Here is a 20,999-nt window from a genome sequence, read left to right on the forward strand (position 1 = left end):
CAGACACAACATCTTTATTTGTATGTGGTGCTGAGGATCGAACCCGGGCCGCATGCATGCCAGGCGAGCAGGCTACCACTTGAGCCACATCCGCAGCCCCAAGAATATTATTTTGCATCATGTCTTAAATATTTTTAAATTAATGAAATGTTAAAAAATAATTTAGAATAAATTAAAAGAGATAGAAGGTGCTGTAAAATTTTTGGGCAAATGTAAAATACCCTTTGTAAAACTAAGGCTGGTGTATTTTACAGTAAAGACAGGAGTTTGCACAAAAGGCGAATTTGATTCGAGCTTTAGAAAATAGTGATGCTGAAATTTTTCAAAATATGTTTTGTATTGTGATAAGATATACATAACATAAAGCTTACCATTTTAGTAAATACTTAGTTTTAAGTAGTTTTTATATTTGATATTTACAAACAATCCAAAAGTAAATTTTAAAACTTAAAAAAAACTATGCTATCAACATATGTTTTTAATTTCTGACAAACTTTTTTGATGTCTTAAAAGTCTCATCTTTTAATTTTTAGATGAGCTCTACTTAATGAGGATATGTTAACTATTTACATAAGTATTACATTTTAAAAATTGTCTTATTGGGTGGAAAGAACATTTTTAAGCTCATTAATAATCTGTGTATAGATTGTTCTTATGTGCTTGCCTTAGGGTGGTGTTAGGAGGCTCTCATTAAGTGTGATTTTTAGTTGTAATTTTCACTGAAATGAAATAGTTTTGAGACGGGTTGTGTTGGCTTTGATAGAAAGCTGAGATGCAGAGAGGGGAAGGTGTGCAGAGTTTTGAGAAGTGGAGGTGGTAGCCCCTGGTCCCCAAGGAGGAGCTTGCTAGTCTGCAGCCAGCAGGGGAGGCTGTTCAGAGGGAGTTGGAGCCCAGCTGGTGGAAGGGTGAAGGGCAGGGAGCACTAATTGGGTAAGTGGTCAGAAAAGATGTAGTGCTGGGAGTGTTTCCCGAGCTGCCTCCCTTAGTTTTGTGTGTGTGATTTTAGTTTTTAGTTTCTGGTTTGCGTAGGTGTTTTCCACATGGTTGAGGATGTAACACTCTCTGTAGTTCAGTGTGTTGCTTTCCCATGGGTTCTGACTGTTTGACTTTTTAGTCCTTTGTCTCCCATCTGCACTGTGACAACGTCTTTCAGCAGAGTCTCTTCCAATTGCTGTCCAATTGGAATGTTTCATTGCTGTTAATTCCATTTTCTCATTTTCAGGAGACTTGGTACTTCTTCTCAGGACCCTGTTTTTCTTGTCCTATTGATTACATTCTCTTTTCAGTTACACTTCCTTTCATCATGTTAGCCGAGTGTTTGAAATGGTGAAGGCCTCTGCAGGTTGCTTGTGTAGCTGCAGTGCTTGGTGCTACTATCCTTCTGTTGTGTCTTCATCGCTTTGCCATTGAGGGATCATTTCGTTTTTATAGTTTCTGATTGTGAGTTCATCATTAATGGGTCTTTGTAGGGATCTGGTGCTGTAGTTTGACCTTCATTGTGGCATTGTCACTTGTGGTTCAGAGCTGTGCTGCCAGGCCCAGGGTCCTTAGCAGCTAGGAATCACTCTGCACTGATTCTGTGGTGTTGTGTGTATGAGATAAGTATGTTTATTCTGGGTGGGAAGCAGCAGTTCTCATTCTGTGCCTGCATGTATGAATCTGGAATCCAGACCAGTCCAAAGCACATGCCCAGGGTTTCAGAAATAACACGTTTAGAGCAGATTTTTGTTGTTGTTGTTGTTTTCAATACCGAGAATAACACACTACCAAAAGAAAAAAACTGCTAGTACCCTAGAAACTGCCTCAGTGTATTTCTGTCTTGCCCACTTTCCTAAAGGTAGGCACCATCTGACCACTAAGGGCATTGATTATTTTGTGTCTGGCCTCTGTTTCTGAAGCTCCTCCATGTTGCTGCTTGTGACTGTTGCGGATTTTTTTTAACCAGTGGTGTGCTCTGCGGGTACACTGCAGCTAAGTGCCACTGTGGTTGGAGTGGGCGCGTGGGTTGCCTCCAGCATAGGTTAGTGCTGCTTTGAACACAGGCACACATCTCCGTGGGTACATAGAAACGGAGTCACTGGGTCATAAGACATGCGTAGCCTCACCCTGATGGAAGTGCCCTGGTGTTTTCCAGAGTGGCATAGCTGTCTACAGATGCCTGGGCATGTGTTCAGTCTGCGCCTGCAGCATCACCTGTTTGCGCAGAGCTCGGGTGTGTGAGGGCATGCTTTAACTTGCATTTCTTTAGTGACCTGTGAAGTTGAGTGCTGGTTATGTGCTTACTGGCTAGTTGGACACCTTGATTTTTGTAGTATAAAGTCTCTTCCCCTTTATTTAAATTGGCAGGATTTTTCTTATAGATTTTTTCCTTATAGATTTATAAAGTGAATTTTTTTTTTCTTCGGTGCTGGGGATGGAACCCAGAGCCTCATACATGTTAGGCAAGTGCTCTAACACAAGCCACAACCCCAGCCCTGAAATTCTTTATACCCATTAAGTATCCTTAGGCCATTTATGTGTCTTAGAGGTATCTTTTCTACTCTGGCTGACCTTTTACTCTTAAATGGTGCCTCTTAAAGAAGAGAAGTCCTAGGCTTGTGGAGGGAGCACTTGCCTCGCCTGCATGAGGCCTGGGGTTCAATCCAGGGTACTAGGGAAGAAAAAGTTCTTTTTTATGGGCTTTCTATTTATGTGCTCTTTGAGAAGTTTATCCTGATTCCAAAGTCATGAGAATATTTTCCTATGTTATCTAATACAGAAACTTTACCTTTTTTTTTTGCCTTTGATACTTAGATTCATATTCCACATGTAATTTACTCTTTTTGACATGTTTATCATGTACAGTATTTATCATGTAAATACAGTGTTTATTTTTGTATATTTTAGGAAACAGAGAACAAACTTTGTTTTATTGTTGTTGGTTTGGGTACCAGATTGAACTCAGGGATGCTTAAACCCTGAGCCACATCAATCCCCAGCCCTTTTTAAAAATATTTTATTTTGAGTCAGGGTCTTTCCTAGTTGCTTAAAGCCTCGCTAAGTTGCTGAGGCTGGCTTTGAATTTTCAATCCTCCTGCCTCAGCCTCCCAAGTCACTGGGATGACAGGTGTGTACCATTGCACTCAGCTGTAATGAAGTTTTTATAAAGTGAATTAGTTGATTTTTTAGTTAGTTCTTTGGTAGTGTTTGCTTCTCCATCTTAAGATTGTACATTTCTTCTAATATTATCTTTTAGTCCTTTGAGTTTTTTTCCCTCCCAAGTTTGAAACTTGTATTTCATCTGGAGTTTATGTGTAGTGTGCAGAAAGAGTAGGAATCTAACAGGCATAGTAGCGCATGCCTGTCATTCTGGTGGCTCAGGAGGCTAAGGCAGGAGGACCACAAGTTCAAGGCCAGCCTCAGCAATTTATTGAAGCCCTGAGCAACTTAGCAAGAAGACCATGTCTCAGAATAAAAAATACAAAGGTCTAGGGATGTGGCTCAGTGTTTGAACACCACTGGGTTCAATACCCAGTACTGAAAAAGAAAGGAATTGTTGTATGCTTGGTACGTGCTATGAAGTGTAGCACCTGGGTCTGGGTAGATCCCTCCTTCATTCTCGGTGGACCTGCTGGTGGTTGGAGGAGGACTGCAGGGTGAAAAGATGATTTTGTAAGTCCTTTCCTTGCTAAAGATGAAAGTGCAAAGACAGCTCACTTGTTCACCTTGCTGTTATTTCAACAGAACCAACAGTGCGAGCAGAGCTGATGGAACAGGTGCCTCATATTGCATTGTTTTGTCAAGAAAATCGCCCTTCCATACCATATGCTTTTTCCAAATACTTACTACCTATTGTGGTCAGATATCTTGCAGATCAGAATAATCAGGTAAGAGTTCCATTTATTTGATCTTAAAGGAATTTTATGTAGCTTAATGTATGTAGAATAGCCCAGCCTGGGTTTTCATTGGATTATTTTTCCTAATTTTATTATTTGTGTTTCAGAAATGTCCAGTTATCTTAGATAAGACATTGTTGAGAGTCAGACAAGTGCATTAGGTCTCTTGAATGCCCTTCTGCCTAGTACTTGTGCTCACTTGGTACCTTCCCAGGTGTTTGTCAGTGCACCTTTGTGACATCTTTACAAGGATGGCTTTTGTGTTCCACTGTTACAACATAGTCTATCACATCGTCTTTATAATAGTTGAAGAAAATAGCTAAAAAAATTTTTTTGCGAGTATGTCTTCCTTTAAGTTTATGAGAAATCTTCACATTTGTAAACGTGGAGTGGTCAAGTTTTGTCACATCAGGCACATGTTTGTCTTTATGGTTTGCCCAGGTGAGGAAGACAAGCCAGGCAGCGCTGCTGGCTCTGCTGGAGCAGGAGCTGATCGAGAGATTTGATGTGGAGACCAGAGTATGCCCGGTGCTGATAGAGCTGACTGCCCCAGACAGCAATGACGATGTGAAGACGGAGGCCGTGGCTGTAAGTGGTGCTCGTTTCCGTCTAGGCAGAGGTACCTGTTGAGTGCCCATCAGACCTTGGCTGCTTTGTCTCATTTAATACATGATTGTTAAAGTAGCTGCCAACTGCTAAGGGACATATAATGACTGAGGAAACAGGTGTATCGTCATACAGTAAAGCAGTAAGTTACCGTAAACTCGTTGTGTCAAATGGGAAAATAAGATGGTTATCACAGAGTGCAGTTAAATTTTTTAAAAAAAGTAGTAAAGGAAGAAACACAGGGAGCCCTCCCTTGCTGGGAGCCCTTAAGGGAAGGACAGCCTGCCCGGGCCTTGGCTGGGATGCATGCCGTCCCTGGCTAGTGCTACTTCTATGCCATGGTTGCTGCATCTCATTATTTTGTTTTTAAATACTCACCAGCTAGTAATGAACTCATTTTTTCCTCAATTATATTTATTCACATAACAATCATTTTAAAGTGTGTAATGCAGTAGCAGTAGCATATGGTACATGTGTAATGCAGTAGCATTTAGTACATTCGCAGTGTCACACAACAACCACCTCTACCTATTCCAAAGCATTTTTTTCCTTCCTTCAGAGTTCCTCAGTGAAGGACATCAGTCTTGGTGTGACTGTTGGCTCACATGAGCAGGGTATACTGAGTCATGATTTTTGATGGGATCTAGAATCAGGAGATCATTATGATTTGAGGACTGTTTCCAGCACTGGTAGGAATCCTGCGCTGGCCTCTTCAGACTCACTCACTCCTGCTTAGTTGTCAGGTTTTACATTTCCTGGCTCCCAGTTATTTTCTTTTAGGAATGATTCATTCTAACAAATTCATTTGTCCTAGATGAGTAGTGATACAGTGTAACCTGGGGTTTCTATCCAAAGTTTGGGTTGGTGATTCTTGTTTGAGAAACAAAGCTGGCCATGGCCTCTAGGAGTCGCAGGCAATATCTCCAGTTCTGATGATACTGGGATTTTGACACAGGAATTATTTTATATAGATCAGTTTGGGAAGAATTGCTAGCCTAACAATCCATGAATATGATAGATCTGTCAATTTACTGAAGCATTTGATCGACCTGGTCAATATAGTTATCATCAGAAGATCTTGTATTTTGTTAGATTTCATGTCTTTTTAACATTGTGAAAGATGATGTTTTAAAGGTGCCCCGTCATTCTTTGTAATTTGTAGAAGAAATACAATAGATGTTTGTATTCTGACATGTGTCCTACAAACCACGCCTTAAATGGTGTGAGTGGTGCTTGTTTCCGTCTAGGCAGAGGTGCATAGTTGTCATACATGACAACTGTCATATGATAAAGAGTTTTCTGTCTTTCCAATATCTACCTTTTACTTTTTGTCATGTTTGTAGTGTCAGAGGGGATTTCATTGCTAAATAATGATAGACCATCAGGTTTCTTTCTGTGTCAATTTCTATAGTGGAAAGTTCATTTTCTTTCTTTTTAAAAAAATCTTTCTTTTATTTATTTATTTTTTTATGTGGTGCTGAGGATCGAACCCAGTCCCTCACACATGGTAGGCAAGCACCCTACCACTGAGCCCCAGCCCCAGCCCATAAAGCTCATTTTTTAATCAGCAGGCCTCACTTTGGTTGGTGTTCTGTGTCAACTGAAACATGCATATTGGGACTTTCCTGGCTTTCCTTGAAGCACACATTGCAGAACCATGATGAGTCCAGCATCCAGGATCCTCTGTGAACACAGTGCTTGGCAGCGCGAGAGCTGCCTCTCAGCCTTCCTTAGTAACACACAGGTGCTTAGCACCCGGTCCTGCCGGGACAGTCTCCCTGTTGGACAGTCACTCTTGTTTTCACTAGGAAAATGTAGGGTGTTTTATTTTTTAAACTTGTAAAGATTAAAATGATTAGGTATTTAAATAACAATGATGAAGTAATATGGATGAAAATTAAAGTTTTAAAATTTTCTGTGGGATTATTGTATATTTAGTATTTGTTGGTTAATTTTATCAATAATGGTTAATACCTGTTTTTCTGTTTCCTTTTGGATAAATAGGTTGGAATTATCATTTGCTTTGAATATTCTTTACGATGTAATCAGTATAATGATGCCACATCATTTTATATTTCCTTACATTATTTCTTTTTTTCGGTTATCAAACTTAACTGAGAAAGTCTTTCTTTTTATAGATACTTCCAGTGTGTCTTTTCTTACTTTATAGATAATGTGCAAGATGGCGCCCATGGTTGGGAAGGACATTACGGAACGTCTCATCCTCCCCAGGTTCTGTGAGATGTGCTGTGATTGCAGGATGTTCCATGTGCGGAAGGTACCTTTACAGTCAGTTGTTTTCTGTTTAAGAATGCATAGTTTTAGCGGTTAACATATTGATATGTGAAATTTAATGGATTATTTTTAGGGAACTCTTTGCGGTATATTGAAATGTCACCAATGCTTTTGTTGTCAGGTCTGTGCTGCCAATTTTGGAGATATCTGCAGTGTAGTTGGCCAACAAGCTACTGAGGAAATGTTGGTAAGTATCACAAATATAGAAGAGTAAATGGTGTGTTATAGAGTAGCATGTGAAACTTGAAATGGAAGCATTTGTCCCAAAATTTTATTAACACAATCCCATGAATGTAAAACAGGAAGATGATCATGACTTTGAGTTTAGATATCTGCCCTCCTAGAATCTGGGCATTTAAATTGTGTTTTGGTAAGGACAGTTTGTTAAAAATTTAAATACATGTGACAGTCTTCAATTCATTGTTACCATTCCCATTTCTATGAAGTAAATCAATTCTAGTTTATTCCGTTGAATTAATTTTATTATGGTCCTCCAATATTTTGGTGGCATCTTAAATCTACAGATTAGTTTTAGACAGTAGTATGTGAGATGTGTGTGCTCCAGGTTCACGTGGCTTATTTCTGGAAGGATCTATCATGCAGAACAAGCCCTGAGATAATAGCTGCATTTGTCGAGTGTTTTGGGGTTTGCATAGTCAGTTATGAATTAGATGTGATTTATTGAAAACTACTGAGTATTAATATTAAAAAATTGGTACTTTTAAAGAAAATCCAGTGTTTAAAACACTATGAAAGCAGAAAATGGGAGAAAAGTGACATAGCGTCCTCCTCAGTTTGCCTAAAACCTACCCTTCTTGCGCAGCTGCCCAGGTTTTTCCAGCTTTGCTCTGACAATGTGTGGGGTGTCCGGAAAGCGTGTGCCGAGTGCTTCATGGCTGTGTCCTGCGCAACCTGTCAAGAGATCCGACGGACCAAATTGTCAGCACTGTTTATTAACTTGATCAGTGATCCTTCACGTTGGGTATGGCTTTATAATTTTGGTAAAAAAATATATTTGAGCCTGTTTTTAAAATAAACTTGATTTTATAATTTAAGAAACAATTTATAACGTTATTCATACTTCTAAGAGTAGGCAATAAAAAGACTACTACATTAAGAATATGCTTTTCAGGCGGGAGCTGTGGTTCAGTGGCAGAGCGCTTGCCTGGCATGTGAGGGGCACTGGGCTCAATCCTCAGCACCGCATAAAAATAAATAAATAAAATAAAGGTATTGTATCCATCTACAATGAAAAATATTTAAAAAAAAGAAAAGAATGCACTTTTCTTAACGGTACAGTGTTTCTTTACAAATAAAAATCATGTTGGTTTTCATTCACTTGACAATGATGTATAACATTCATTGATTTTTGTTTTTTAGAACCTTGTGTTCTATAAGTAATAGGTTAAATGTGATCAGATATGACCACTTGGTTGTAGCATATACAACCCACCTCTTCTCCTGTACTGGGGATTGAATCCAGGGGTGCTTTCCCACTGAGCTACATCCCCGTTTTGTTTATATATATATAAAAACTATATATATTTGTGTGTGTGTGTGTGTATATATGTATATATATGTATGTATATATATATATATATATATATATATATATATATATATATGGTTAGTTAGTTAGTTGCAGTTGGACATAATACCTTTATTTATTTGTTTGTTTGTTTGTTTTTATGTGGTGCTGAGAATCAAATGCGGGGCCTCATATGTGCTAGGCGAACATTATACCATTGAGCCACAACCCCAGCTCCCCCCACCAGTTTTTAAATTTTTGTTTTTTCTATAATTTTGAGGCAAGGGTCTAAGTTGCTGAGTCTGGCCTCAAACTTGCTACCCTCCTGTCTCAGCCTACTGAGTCACTGGGATGACAGGCATGCACCCTTATGCCTGGCTATATACTACTTTTGATGTGTTGCTGGATTTCATTTGCTAATGTTATGTTGAGGGGCTTTGTATCCATATTGTAAAAAAAAAAAAACACTGGTCTGTAGGTTCTTGTAATGTCATTGTTTAATTTTATTATAATTTAAGTTGGAGAAATGGTCCTTCCTCTTCTGTGTTTGTTTTTTGTTTCAGAAAGTTTGTGAAGAGTTGGTATTAATTCTTTAAATGTTTGGTAGAATTCAGTGGAGAAACCTTTTGGGCCTGGCCTTTTCTTTGTAGGTAGTTTTAGAATTACTAAATAAATTTTCTGTGACATGTATTGGGAGCAAGTTTAGAGATTTTACAATATCCAGAAAAGGTAAACTCTTGACATATAATTTTTTAAATAACATCTTATGTTTTTATGGAAATAATGCTTACTGTCTTACAAAGAGGAACACACTGAGTTCACACACACACACACACACATACACACACACACATATTCCCATGAAGCATATAATTCCAGCCTTTAGGAAAACCAGCTGAACCCTTTTCTTGTATGGGTTCTCCAAGTAGGTAAATACTAATAGAAATACCTTACATTTATTTGCCTTTGTAAAATCCATATAATCATACAGTCCTCACTTTAAAACTTGCAAAACCTTCTGGAAAACTCTCTAGAAAAAGGATGCCATCCTGAGAGAGTTGGGTCTGTGGTGCCATCGAGGGTATGACACGCCTCCTCTGCTATCGCATTGCCGTTGGATTGTGTCCATCCATCCTTCCTCCCATGAAACTCTTCTTTTCAAATGTTGTGTTTTCAAAAATCCTGATTTTGAAAAATAATGCAGAAATCCATGAGGTAAAATTCTATAACCCCACACACAAGTGACATGAAGAAGCGTAGTACAGTAGCGGATGGGAATGGGGGTAGGGGAAGAGGAGGTGCCAGGACTGACCTGGAGCAAAGGAAGGTTCACGCGTGTGGTCATGTCTGAGTGAGCCCAGCCATAATGCACTGATAAGCGTGTAGTGAAAGATCACGAGTGTTTGCTTTCAGGTCTTTGTGGACTATGTCCCAGTATTGTCTTCTACTGGGTCTGTATACAGCTGTGGTACATCTGTCCTGCCTCCTTGTAGTAAACAAGTTATACAGTCTTTCCTACCTGAAAACATTAAATGTATTTGTTACATTTTGTTGACGTTATTACTTTATAATTTTTTTGGTACTCTTAGTTTTCTTTATTCTTTTTGTTGTTGAAAATTTAATAAGACTTTTAAAATATATATATATATTTTTAGTTGTAGATGGATACAATATCTTTATTTATTTACTTTTTTTTTTTTAATGTGGTGCTGAGGATCAGTGCCTCACACATGCCAGAAGAGTGCGCTACTTCTGAGCCACAACCCAGCCCCTTAACAAGACTTTTTAAAGACTTATTCTACGCAAATATCTTATAGGTTCTCATATTCAAGTTATCTTGGTTTGAATAGAAAAGAAGAAACTGGAAGTAAAAAGGAGAAATTAATTTATAAAATTTCAGAATCCTAGCTGAAGAGTGATTTTTATTGTTCATCCTCTGGGAAAGCAGGCCGTCAGATGTGCCTGTGGCAGAAGCTCCTCCTCATTCCTCTGGCTCACCACCTGGTTTCCTTCCTAGGTTCGCCAAGCAGCTTTTCAGTCCCTGGGACCTTTCATATCTACTTTTGCTAATCCATCTAGCTCAGGCCAGTATTTTAAAGAAGAAAACAAAAGTTCAGAAGATGTTTCAGTAGAAGACAAAAACAGGTATGATTTTAAAACTTTGTTTTCCAGTTTTACTGTTTGTGAATATCATTTCCAATATTTTATAATACACATTCATTTTGGAGCATTGACTAAAAAAATAATAGTTTTATTTCAAGTGTATGTATCTGTTATATTATTTAAACATCAGTTTAGTACATATTAAATGAGAAGAAGTATATGTCACACTTAGCTTACCTGGCACATAGAAAATTAAATGGTAGATTTTAATATTTTTAAATAAGTTTATTTAGTAAATAATTTTCTTAGTAAACTGTTGATATTTAGAATATATAGCGTGATGCTTGTGCAGTATAAAGAGTTTGCATTTTGTTTCTTTTAATGAGTTTTCAAGGAGTAAAACCTAATTTAAGAGTATATCTGTTTTGAGGCTGGGGTTGTGGCTCAGCGGTAGAGTACTCTCCTAGCACATGCGAGGCGCTGGGTTCAATCGTCAGCACCACATAAAAATAAATAAAATAAAGGTATGTGACCAACCAGAACTAATAAGTAAAAAAAAATACAAAGTACTTTATTTTATATATATATATATATATATATATATATATATATATATATATATATATATATATATTGTCCATTTCTGACTATTTTTCCTTTCATGGATCTTGGATTCTCTTACAACAGAGCAATAATTATAAACTCTGAATTGAGGGGAAAGCATTTTAATGATTAATCCTAAACTAGTGTACTTAGTACTAGATTGTCAGTTTTTAAGTGTATTAGCCTAATAGGCTAACCAATTTTTAAAATCTTAAAGAATCAACTCTTGATTTTTATTAAGATTTTTTTTTTTGCATTATAAAGCTCAATTGAGTTTTAGTTTTTAGAATTTATCATGCTATATGCTGGGGGGCTGCCCCACCACACTGGTGCCTGGGAGGTGTGCTGGAGGCAGTCCTGCAGTGGGCTGAGTCACCGCAGGTCTGTCGTCCTGGTCATGGTGCTAACGGGCCTTTTCTTCTATAGGTCTTGGTACTGTGGTGTTGCTTTCTTGGTGTTTTGCTTTGGCAGTTCTTCTTTCTTCTCTGCCGCCTTGTTTTCCTCTTGCCCGTTCTCCTACTGTCCTGCTGAGTAGCCAAACAAACCCGAGGTAAAGGAAGAAAAATCACTCTGAACCTGTCTCCTAGCATGCAAAGCCTGTTTGTTCTTTTGAAAAGAGCTTCTGGGAGGAGTGTGACAAAATGACTGACGGGGTGGAGATGTCCACTGCAAGCTCTCTCACTGTCGACCTGAACGTACTGAAGACTGTTACATAGCTTTCATTTACTTTAAAATCTGGAAGGAGTCTAGTAAGTGCAGGTGTGCATTTATAAAAATTGAATTGGGTGGGACAACACACTTTTGTTTTTTCTTTCTTTTTGTCTTTGTTTTTTTCCTTTTTTGGTGGTAGGGATTGAACTTGGGGGCGCTCGACCATTGAGCCACATCCCCAGTCCCATTTTTTGTATTTATTGTTTAGAGACAGGGTCTCACTGAGTTGCTTATGCTTTGCTTTTGCTGAGGCTGGCTTTGAACTCTCGCTCCTCCTGCCCCTGCCTCCTGAGCTGCTGGGATTACCGGCATGCACCCCTGCACCCAGTGCTGGAGGGCACACTTCCTGTGAGAGGCCAGTTAGTAAATGTCCTTCCCTATCACATTGCTCAGCTTTGCCTTTGCAGCCATGTGCCTCGGCTGTGTCAGGGCACTCTTGCTGATAAAAGCAGCTGTTGTGCCTCTCACGGCCATGTTTGCTGACTGCTAGTATGTGGCATTATTGGAAGAGCCATGTAAAGACAGTTTAATTCATGGATTCTTCTTCCATTGTGATGAGGTACGTCTTATCATCAAGTCAGTACTACTTATAGCGTCAGCTTTTCACTGCATTGCTAGATGTTGTTAAATTATGGTAATGGTATGGTGGAGAGAAGAGACTCCCCTGGCTGAGGAGGGAGTTCTGTCAAATAATGTAAATACTTTTGCATAGTTTGACTTCCTAGCTTTGTAGAGAAGTATTAAGTCTCAGAACCATTAACTTGCTTGCTCCCCTTAAATACTGTGCTGGCTTATTTTTAAGCCATTTTAAAATTGTTATGCCGTTAAGATTAATAAGCAAAAATTAACTGAGCACCTACTGTGATCCACATGCTATAAATGGAAATATAGAACAGTTCTCTCGGTTACTGAGAATTCGGATGTCTTTGTTTCTTTGTTTCTTTCTTTTTCTTTTTTTTTTTTTTTTTTTTTGTACCCAAGGGCACTGAACCACATCCCCAGCCCCTTTTTTTTTTATTTTATTTTTTTTTTAGTTATCGGCAGACACAACATCTTTGTTTGTATGCGGTGCTGAGGATCGAACCCAGGCCGCACGCATGCCAGACGAGCACGCTACCACTTGAGCCACATCCCCAGCCCCCAGCCCCTTTTAAATATTTTTTTTAAGTTGCTTAGGGCCTCACTGAGTGGCTGAGGCTGGCTTTGAAGAATCCAGATTTCTTACACAACATCTTATGAAATGTTGACCTCTTTCCAATGCTGTTTTTTTTTGTTTGTTTTTTTTTAATAATGTGTTTTGTGTAGTAGCTCTGGAAACATTCACTGCCACATGGTACTGTGAAGACTCATTGATGACTAAAGTGTGATTTCATTGGCTTTGTCTTTCACTCACCTCATCAGGCTTCTTTGAAGCATTTGTGCTTCTCTGAAAGTGCTGTTAAGTCTCCTTCCAGAGCAGAATTTACGTGTACACTTAAAAGTATGTAATACAGGATTCTTTTATGTTTCGTTGTCCTGTGAATGAAGTGGGTCCTGGTGCTTCTCCCTGCTTTCTTGCTGGCTGCTCTCTGCGTGGGAAACCGTCTGTCCCCCTTACCTTCTTCTAACAGAGTGAGCATCGTGATGCACACTGTCCCCAGACTCAGAACCAGCAAGAACCCCTTCTTGACCTTTTCCAGGAAACTCAGAGCTTTGTGTATCTGCTGTTAGTAGCACTGGAGTCGGAGCACTCATCTTTATTTTTTTTCCATCACACTTGTAGAGCAGATTTCCATATCTCTGCTTGTACACTGGAGCACTAAGCTTTAATCGCATCTTAACTATGTGTTCGCCTACATATAGTGGCTGCAAGCTTCCAGTGGAGTGGTCTGTCCTTTGTGCTGGTGCCTTCCCTGGGCTGGCACGTATTTGGTGCAGAGGAAAGTTTGAATGAATTGTTCTAAGGAAACATGGGTTTGATCTCAGAAATCTTCCCTAACTGCTTTTGCCACGTGTTGGTTTAGCTTAAGGTCAGCTGTGTAAACGTGAGACGGGTTGTTGTTGGCGCCGTTGGGAGTACTTCTCTAATGTTAGAACTCACTCCGGTTAGTGAAGTGAATGCACAGCACAGTCTTTGGAAGGTGTGTTCTGGAGGGTTCTCCTTCCTCTTTCTGTGGGACCCAGTGCTCCTTAACCAGATGTCTCACAGTTTTCCAGGCCCCATATCCCATGCTGAGGAACTCTAAGGATATCACTTGCAAACTTACATGAGCATAAAAAGAAATTTTAAAATTCTTTAGAGATGGATTCCTGCCCCACCCTCTGGTACTTTTGTACCTAAGTCTCTTGGGAACTGGGACCCCTCCCTCCATGGTGCAGAAGCAGTCTCCTCAGTTTTCAGAACCATGTTTGTTTTGTTTAGTAGCATGTAGAAGTCTGGCAAGTGAGCGTGTCAGAATTGTGGCGTTGAGCAGTGTGGTTTTGCGTCAGTTGTTACCAAGCTAGGAAAAACGGAATTTAGGGAGTTTATACCGCATTCGCAATAATTCCTCCCAGGATTTAATACTAGGGAAAACTCCTGTGTCTCCTAGTCTCTCTAGGATGCACTGTTCAGTTTACATTTGCCAGACAAGTAGATGGTTCAGCCCATTGTTCCTTATTTGATTTTGTTGTTGAGAATATTAAAATTTCATCTTAGTGATCAGAGAACTTCAGACCTAGGACAGTTTCACATTCTGAATGACATTTTTATTAGGAGCTTTTTATGTTTATCTGTTTGTTCCTCCCTGTCTCAATTGCTGAAAAATATCCTGTTAATATAAATTTTAAAATTTGGTTTGAATGATTTCAGAAAAATTATACAAATACCATAAAGAATCCCACATATCCTTCATCCAAATTCTCTGGATATTAATGTTTTACCATATTTGCCTTACTGCTGGTTATTTTTAGAACTCATTTCGACATGATATTCTTTTTACTTCTCTTAAACACTTTACTGTGTATTTTTTCAAAACACACACATTGCCGGGCACAGTGGTACAAGCTTGTAAACCCACCGGCTCAGGAGGCTAAGCAGGAGGATCGCAAGTTCAAAGCCAGCCTCAGCAACTTAGCGAGACCCTGCCTCAAAATAAAAAGGGCTGGGGATGTGGCTCAGTGCCCCTGGGTTCAATAACCCCAAAACCAATACACACAAACACACATACGATTAATACATAACTTCAGTGACCAACATAGGAAATTAACAAAACACTATTACCTAATCTGTAGACTTTATTCAGATTTCACCAGTTATCCTACTAAAGTTCTTAATAACAAAAGGAAAAAAAAAACACATTTTAATAAGGACAAAATGACCAAAGAACACATTCAGCACACATGCTTGTTTTTTAATAATAGCACAAGCTTCAGAAGCTCTTTTGAGAAGGAAAGGATCTCATGGCTCGTCTGGGCAGGTCCCTCATGCTGATGCAGTAGAAGTAAGGAAGGAGCCTTGTGGGGCTTTATGTCAATGTGTTAGCAGCACCGGGTCAAAACAGGCAGTCCGGGTTCTTCAGTTGTGACACAGCTGGGCTCCATGTGCATGCTCTGTTTATAGATACAGAACGGAAGAGAAACACCACATGTAAAATCTATCCTTGTGTGGTGTGTGGTCAGATAACGTTTATATATTTTTGTTTTCTCTTTAAAAAATCTTTAATAGCCGTGTTTTTAAATATGTTTTTTAAAACCTGGTGAACAGTATGATGAAAGGGAATTTCACTACCTCACGAGGACGCTAGCGGTGGCTGTTGAACTGTGACCTTGTGTGGTGTTGACCCTCCTTTTGCAGGGTTCCCTTAGCCTCCTGTTGGGATGTCTTTCACTGTGTGTATTTAAAAGCGCAAGATGTACTAAGGAAATGCCCTTATTGTCCCCCTCCTTTTCACTTTAAAAATGCACACACGCGTTGATCCACCCTGTCTTGCTCTCCTCCATTAGTCTGCCCTAGGGTTTAATCCATCCCTCACCCAAAAGATGCTACCTTTCTTCAGAACACATCATCACTTGGGGGTAGGTCTGGAGTCACTGTGTCCTTCTGACCTCCTTCTTTGAGAGTGGCCTTAGGAGAGGAACGCGTCTGATAGTGTCCTCGTCCTCAGCCTGCCAACGCCGTTTCCTCTCTCCACGTCAGAACCGTCTGGTGGTTTTCCTGGCTGTTGCCCCTCTCCTCGGCTCCTGCCTTTGTGTGCCGGTTCTTCTTTGAAGACGTTTCCTCCTTAGTCTCAAAAGCACTGACTGGCTCTTCTCAGTACTCCTGCCGCTTCCTCCATGGCTTCCTGGTGCCCTCCTCTGCCCCTTCCTGTGCTAAGTGTGCCTGCTTCTCCGCTTACAGCTGGCTCTTGTTGCCTTATTTGATCTTTTTAATCTTTTTTTTTTGGTGTTAGGTATTGAACCCAGGCATGCCTAACCACTGAGCTACACTCCCATCCCTTTTTGTTTTTCATTTTGAGACAGGGTCTTCCTGAGTTGCTGAGGTTTGCCTCCAACTTGAGATCCTCCTATCTCAGCCTCCCGAACTGCTGGGATTACAGGCATTTGCCACTGTGTCCAACTGATCCTTTCTTTTATTTGCTTCTAACTATGATCTCAAGAGCAAGATCTACATCACATTAATATTCAGATCCTCAAAACTCATTTTGTTTCCTGACTCTAAGTAGGTGCTCAGTAAATGCTTACTAAATTTAATTGAGACAGATAAAACAGGCAATAAACAGTAAACTTAAGATAGCACTTTGGTTTAGATGACACATGGCAGTAGTTAGTGGACTTCAGTTGGGAAACTGTTAATTTCGCTTACCAGTTAAATCTTGCCTTCCTTTTGGAAAAATTTGGGAGTAGAGATGGAAATTATGGAAGAAATAAAAATAATTCTTTGTTTGCACTTAAGTACATTTTCACATATCTCATGAGACGGTTAATAAGTACATTTTCTACTATTTATATAGAGCTCTTTTTCCTTTTTTGTGTAAGCAAAAAAGCTTTTAATTCTCAGCTTTCAGCATGTCATTGGAGCAGAATGGCAATACAAATAATGCCAAAAATCCTATAAATTAAAAGTCGTGTATATCATCAAATGCATGTAGGAATTGCCTCTTCCTATTTTTCTGTAGTTGCTTATTGAAATTAGTATGGTATTGTAGAATCCTAGAATTATTTTTTTGTTGGGGGGGTTACCAGGGATTGAACTCGGGGGCACTGGACCACTGAGCCACATCCCCAGCCTATTTTGTATTTTATTTAGAGACAGGGTCTCATTGAGTTGCTTAGCCACCTCACTTTTGCTGAGAGTGGCTTTGAACTGTGATCCTCCTGTCTCAGCCTCCCAAGCTGCTGGGATTATAGGCGTGTGCCACTGTGCCTGGTGCCCAGGATTCTTTAATGTTACCTTCTCCGGAGCACTAGTAGTACTTGAATAGCTAGAATTATGCTTAATAGGTGTTTACATCGCTGAACAAAGAACAGCTAATGGAAAAAGAAGCATTCTAAGTGATGGACATGAACAATTCAATTTGTATGGATGATAATTTGTAGTATTTAACTTGTCAAAAGGCTATATGTAATATCTTTCTTGGATTTGTTTTCCAGTAATTGTTTTATTTATACTTTCATGTTTTTATGTGTGTTTTTTCCCCCAAAATGAAACAATAAAAGGATCAGAAATCAAGATGTCCTAGAGGATGTACAAATCAGGCCAGAGGATGTTCCTTCAGATCTCAGAGTCACTAATTCCAGTATTAACCTGGAAAACTTGCTGGAAGGTCCTGCTGCGGAAACATCCAGGAAACCTCCAGGTGAAATCAGTGTTCCAGCGGACAGCTCTTTACTTTATACTTTGTCCTCAGAACTTCATCAGGAAGCAGCTAGTAAGGAGAATGACAGAAAGCATGGTCACTACAAATCCACCTTCCGGCCAGAGACTGGCACCAGCTCGCAGGATTCGGCTCTCTTAGATCAGGAGTTGTACAACTCCTTCCATTTCTGGAGGACTCCTCTTCCTGAAATAGACCTCGATACGGAGCTAGAGCAGGACTCTGGGAAAAGCCCAAGCCCAGAAGCAGCACCCGAAGTCCCTGTGTCATGTTCTCCAAATATCACCATGGCCACCAGGAGGGAACTTGAAGAAATGATAGAAAACCTGGAGCCCCATATAGATGATCCAGATGTCAAAGGTATGCAGGTGTTAAGTTACTTCTTTGTTCTAAAATTGATGTAAAATGTGACTTTTCAAAACCTTTTTCTAGAATAATTCCCTCCTTTTAAGATTGATAGATGTGTTTGGGTTTTGTTGTTGTTGTTGTTTTGTTTTGTTTTTTTACGAAGCTCTCAGGTAACAAGTGTTCCTTATTGGAGTGTGCAGGGTTTGTTGCTCTGCCGATTGCCCTGCCTGTTGGAATTGTAGGAAGAGGGTGGAGCAAGTGGGCCCAGCCAGTGAGGGAAGAGGCCCGCTCCCTGCCCCTAGGAAGACATGGCCTTCCTGATGATTCCTGGGTCCTTTGGGGAAAGCCAAAATGTTATTTAAACCAAAAGGTGATTTTGGAAGATCCCATAAGTACAAGTCTTCGGATCTTATATTACTTTCTGAATTTTTTTATTTCCCTGTTTGTTCCAAAAACTAAAATTTCTAAACTGTCAGTTTGCCCAATATTGAGAAATGTCCATTTCTGAAGCAGATACAATGATAGCATCAGTATCCTTTTAAAATGTAGAAAACATTATGTTTGAACTTTGAAAATTGCATTGGCATGGTCAAGTTAGCAATTGTTGTTATTTGACTTTCATTTATTGTGATTTTTTTTTAAGCAATTTTCTGTTATAATTTTACACTTGGGAAAAATTAATATGATTAAAGGCTAACTCCTGCACTTGGTGGTTGAACATTAATTGAAAAGTAATCAGTTTCTTTTTTTTTAACATTTATTTTATAAGAGTTATGGGGGTATAATTTCTATCAGTAAAAGTCATGCTTTTGATTGGACGGGGTTAGATGGAGAAGCACAGGCAGGTAGCGCCACACCCCGGTGAGTCGCGCTCCCTCCCCACCCTCTGGGCGCCGCTCTGCCCTTTCCAGAATGCTCCCAAGTCGGCACAGAGCCCTGGAGTCTGACCAGGATCAGCCCTGTGGCATGTCACTATAAGTTCACTCCTCTTATTTTCTGAAACTGGCACGAGCGGAAGACTGAATGTTAGCAGGGTGCTATGGTCTTCCCTCCCAGGAGGTCATTTCCACAGAAGCCTTGGAGCTTTACTTTCTTTGCTTCCTTCTTCAGTCGCAGCTCCTGCTATGGAGTTTCACCACGTAGCAAGGGCTGAGGATTTTATTTTGTTTGCCAAACACAAATCCTGACCCAGATCTCACTTGTGTCCCCCTCCTTTCCTGTCTACCCCAGTGAGAATCAAGCACAGAATTAGACCCCAGACTAGGGCCGCGGGAGCCACCAGTGCCTTCACTCTCTCCCGCTTTTCATTTGTCTTTTTTTATTAATTACCCACTTAAATTTGATAAAGTATTAAACCTCGATACCTCATATTTCATTTTCTTAAACTCCATTTTTATGAAAAAAAATTGCCAGCTGGTCCTCGAGCCTGTCCTGGGAGTTCTCGTTTTATCACAGTGCCTGTTGGCTTTCAGACACTCGCAGGCACTTTTAAATTGTTAATTGAAGTGTTGAATGAGTTTTAATTTTTCAGCAATTAAAATAGCTTCTTCCATAGTTCACTTTTTATAAAAGACTTGTGTAAGGGCTAGGGCTGTAGCTCAGTGGTGGAGCACCCACCTCCCATGTGTGAGGCACTGGGTTTGATCCTCAGCACTACATAAAAATAAATAAAGATATTGTATCCAACTACAACTAAGAAAATATTTTTTAAAAATAAAATAAAAGACTTGGGTAAATGCACCTTCCAGGATATGACTTTGTTTCCTTCCTTTCTTTTTTGGTCCTAGGGGTTGAACCCAGGGGAGCTCTACCACTGATCTACACCCCAGGCCTGTCCCACTTTTTTTTTTTTTTTTTTTTTAAGACAGGGTCTCACTAAGTTGCTGAGGCTGGCTTTGGACTTGTGACTGTCCTGCCTCAGCCTCCTGAGCCTAGCTTATGACCCATGTTTCTGAAGATGGCTAATACTGTACTTTTTGATTTAACATTACATTGTAACTTTATAAGCTACAGCTGAGAGATTTCAGTGTAGATACTGTCTTGTGATCTAATCTAATTCAGCTCTGTAACCTGGTAGATTAACAGTTATCATGTTGTTCTGTCCACTGTGGCAAGGATTGCTGCACATATTTCCTTGGCAGGTTGGTCCTTCTTTCAGTAGTACTGACCGAGCACCTGTTGATGGTCACTGTATCAGGACTTAGGAGATGGCAGCTGCAAACCAGACAGCGATCCTGGGATTTGAGGCAGAGGAGCAGATGGTGTGGTGCTGGGGGTAGAACCGGGGCCTGAGCGTGCTGGATAGTGCACAGAGGCTCAGCCACTGAGCTGCACCCCAGCTCCAGGCTGCAGAATTCTTGAGTGCTTGATTTTGTTGAGATCTGAGGGCACATATACTCTGTGTTAAATAATGCCTTAAAAGAATGGATGTTAATTTGGGGTGCTTTTTATTTTCTACTTATGCCTTTGCAGGGCAGTCATTCCTTCAAACTGTCAGAAAACAGTGATGTGTTCCAAAGGTAGAACTTAATCTGAGATTGAAAACAAAGTTCTCACCAGGGAGCACACCCTGGGAGTTGGTGGCCTCGTGGATTTCTTCTTGTTGGGCTTTGCAGGGGCTCTCACAACAGAGCTTGTCCACTGTCTACCGGGGAAGCCCTTTCAGGACACTAATGGACACTCAGCTTCAGTCCCACCTGATCTCTTTCCTTGTGGCTGTGCTCTGGGGACAGCAAGACTTAGTGGATTTCTTCTAAGGCAGCTTTCACGTCATGGTCTCGCTGATGTCCATCTTACCTTCCTGTGAGCACGGATACTTTTTGCTGCCTTGTGGATTTGGGGTATGACATTAGCTGTGTTTTCTTAGATAACATTGGGAGTCCTGTTTTGTGGGAACCCTTTATTGGTTAGAGCAGATAGATCCTTGTGGGACGATCTCCATGTAGATCCCACATGATGAGACACCTGACTTGCAGGGTGGCTAGGCAGATCCAGGGTAGAACAGGGAGCAGCCACTGAGCAGAATGCCTCCCTTGGCTGGACCTGCCACAATGAGGTCCACACACTGCATAAGATCTGCTCACAAAGCTATTGATT

The 20,999-nt window shown here is 40.1% G+C and overlaps 1 protein-coding gene and 1 long non-coding RNA gene across 7 annotated transcripts in view; one reads left to right on the plus strand and one right to left on the minus strand.

Moving 5' to 3' along the window:
• The window catches only part of Ppp4r1 (protein phosphatase 4 regulatory subunit 1), a 50,854-nt gene that overhangs the window by 17,333 nt on the left and 12,522 nt on the right, over positions 1-20,999 (plus strand). For all 6 annotated transcript variants that reach the window (XM_071602477.1, XM_071602479.1, XM_071602478.1 and 3 more), the window contains 7 exons: positions 3,724-3,866; positions 4,317-4,463; positions 6,652-6,759; positions 6,898-6,963; positions 7,600-7,758; positions 10,322-10,449; positions 17,398-17,915. In XM_071602477.1, the coding sequence (XP_071458578.1) occupies positions 3,724-3,866; positions 4,317-4,463; positions 6,652-6,759; positions 6,898-6,963; positions 7,600-7,758; positions 10,322-10,449; positions 17,398-17,915 (1,269 nt within the window). The remainder of the gene's footprint in view (positions 1-3,723; positions 3,867-4,316; positions 4,464-6,651; positions 6,760-6,897; positions 6,964-7,599; positions 7,759-10,321; positions 10,450-17,397; positions 17,916-20,999) is intronic.
• LOC117794968 (uncharacterized) lies at positions 15,072-15,815 on the minus strand. Its single transcript, XR_004618841.2, has 2 exons — positions 15,728-15,815; positions 15,072-15,291 (listed from the first exon to the last, which is right to left on the minus strand). It is a non-coding gene; the product is annotated as an uncharacterized lncRNA (long non-coding RNA).

This window comes from Marmota flaviventris, chromosome 16 (assembly GCF_047511675.1).
Source record: "Marmota flaviventris isolate mMarFla1 chromosome 16, mMarFla1.hap1, whole genome shotgun sequence".
NCBI classification, from domain to species: domain Eukaryota; kingdom Metazoa; phylum Chordata; class Mammalia; order Rodentia; family Sciuridae; genus Marmota; species Marmota flaviventris.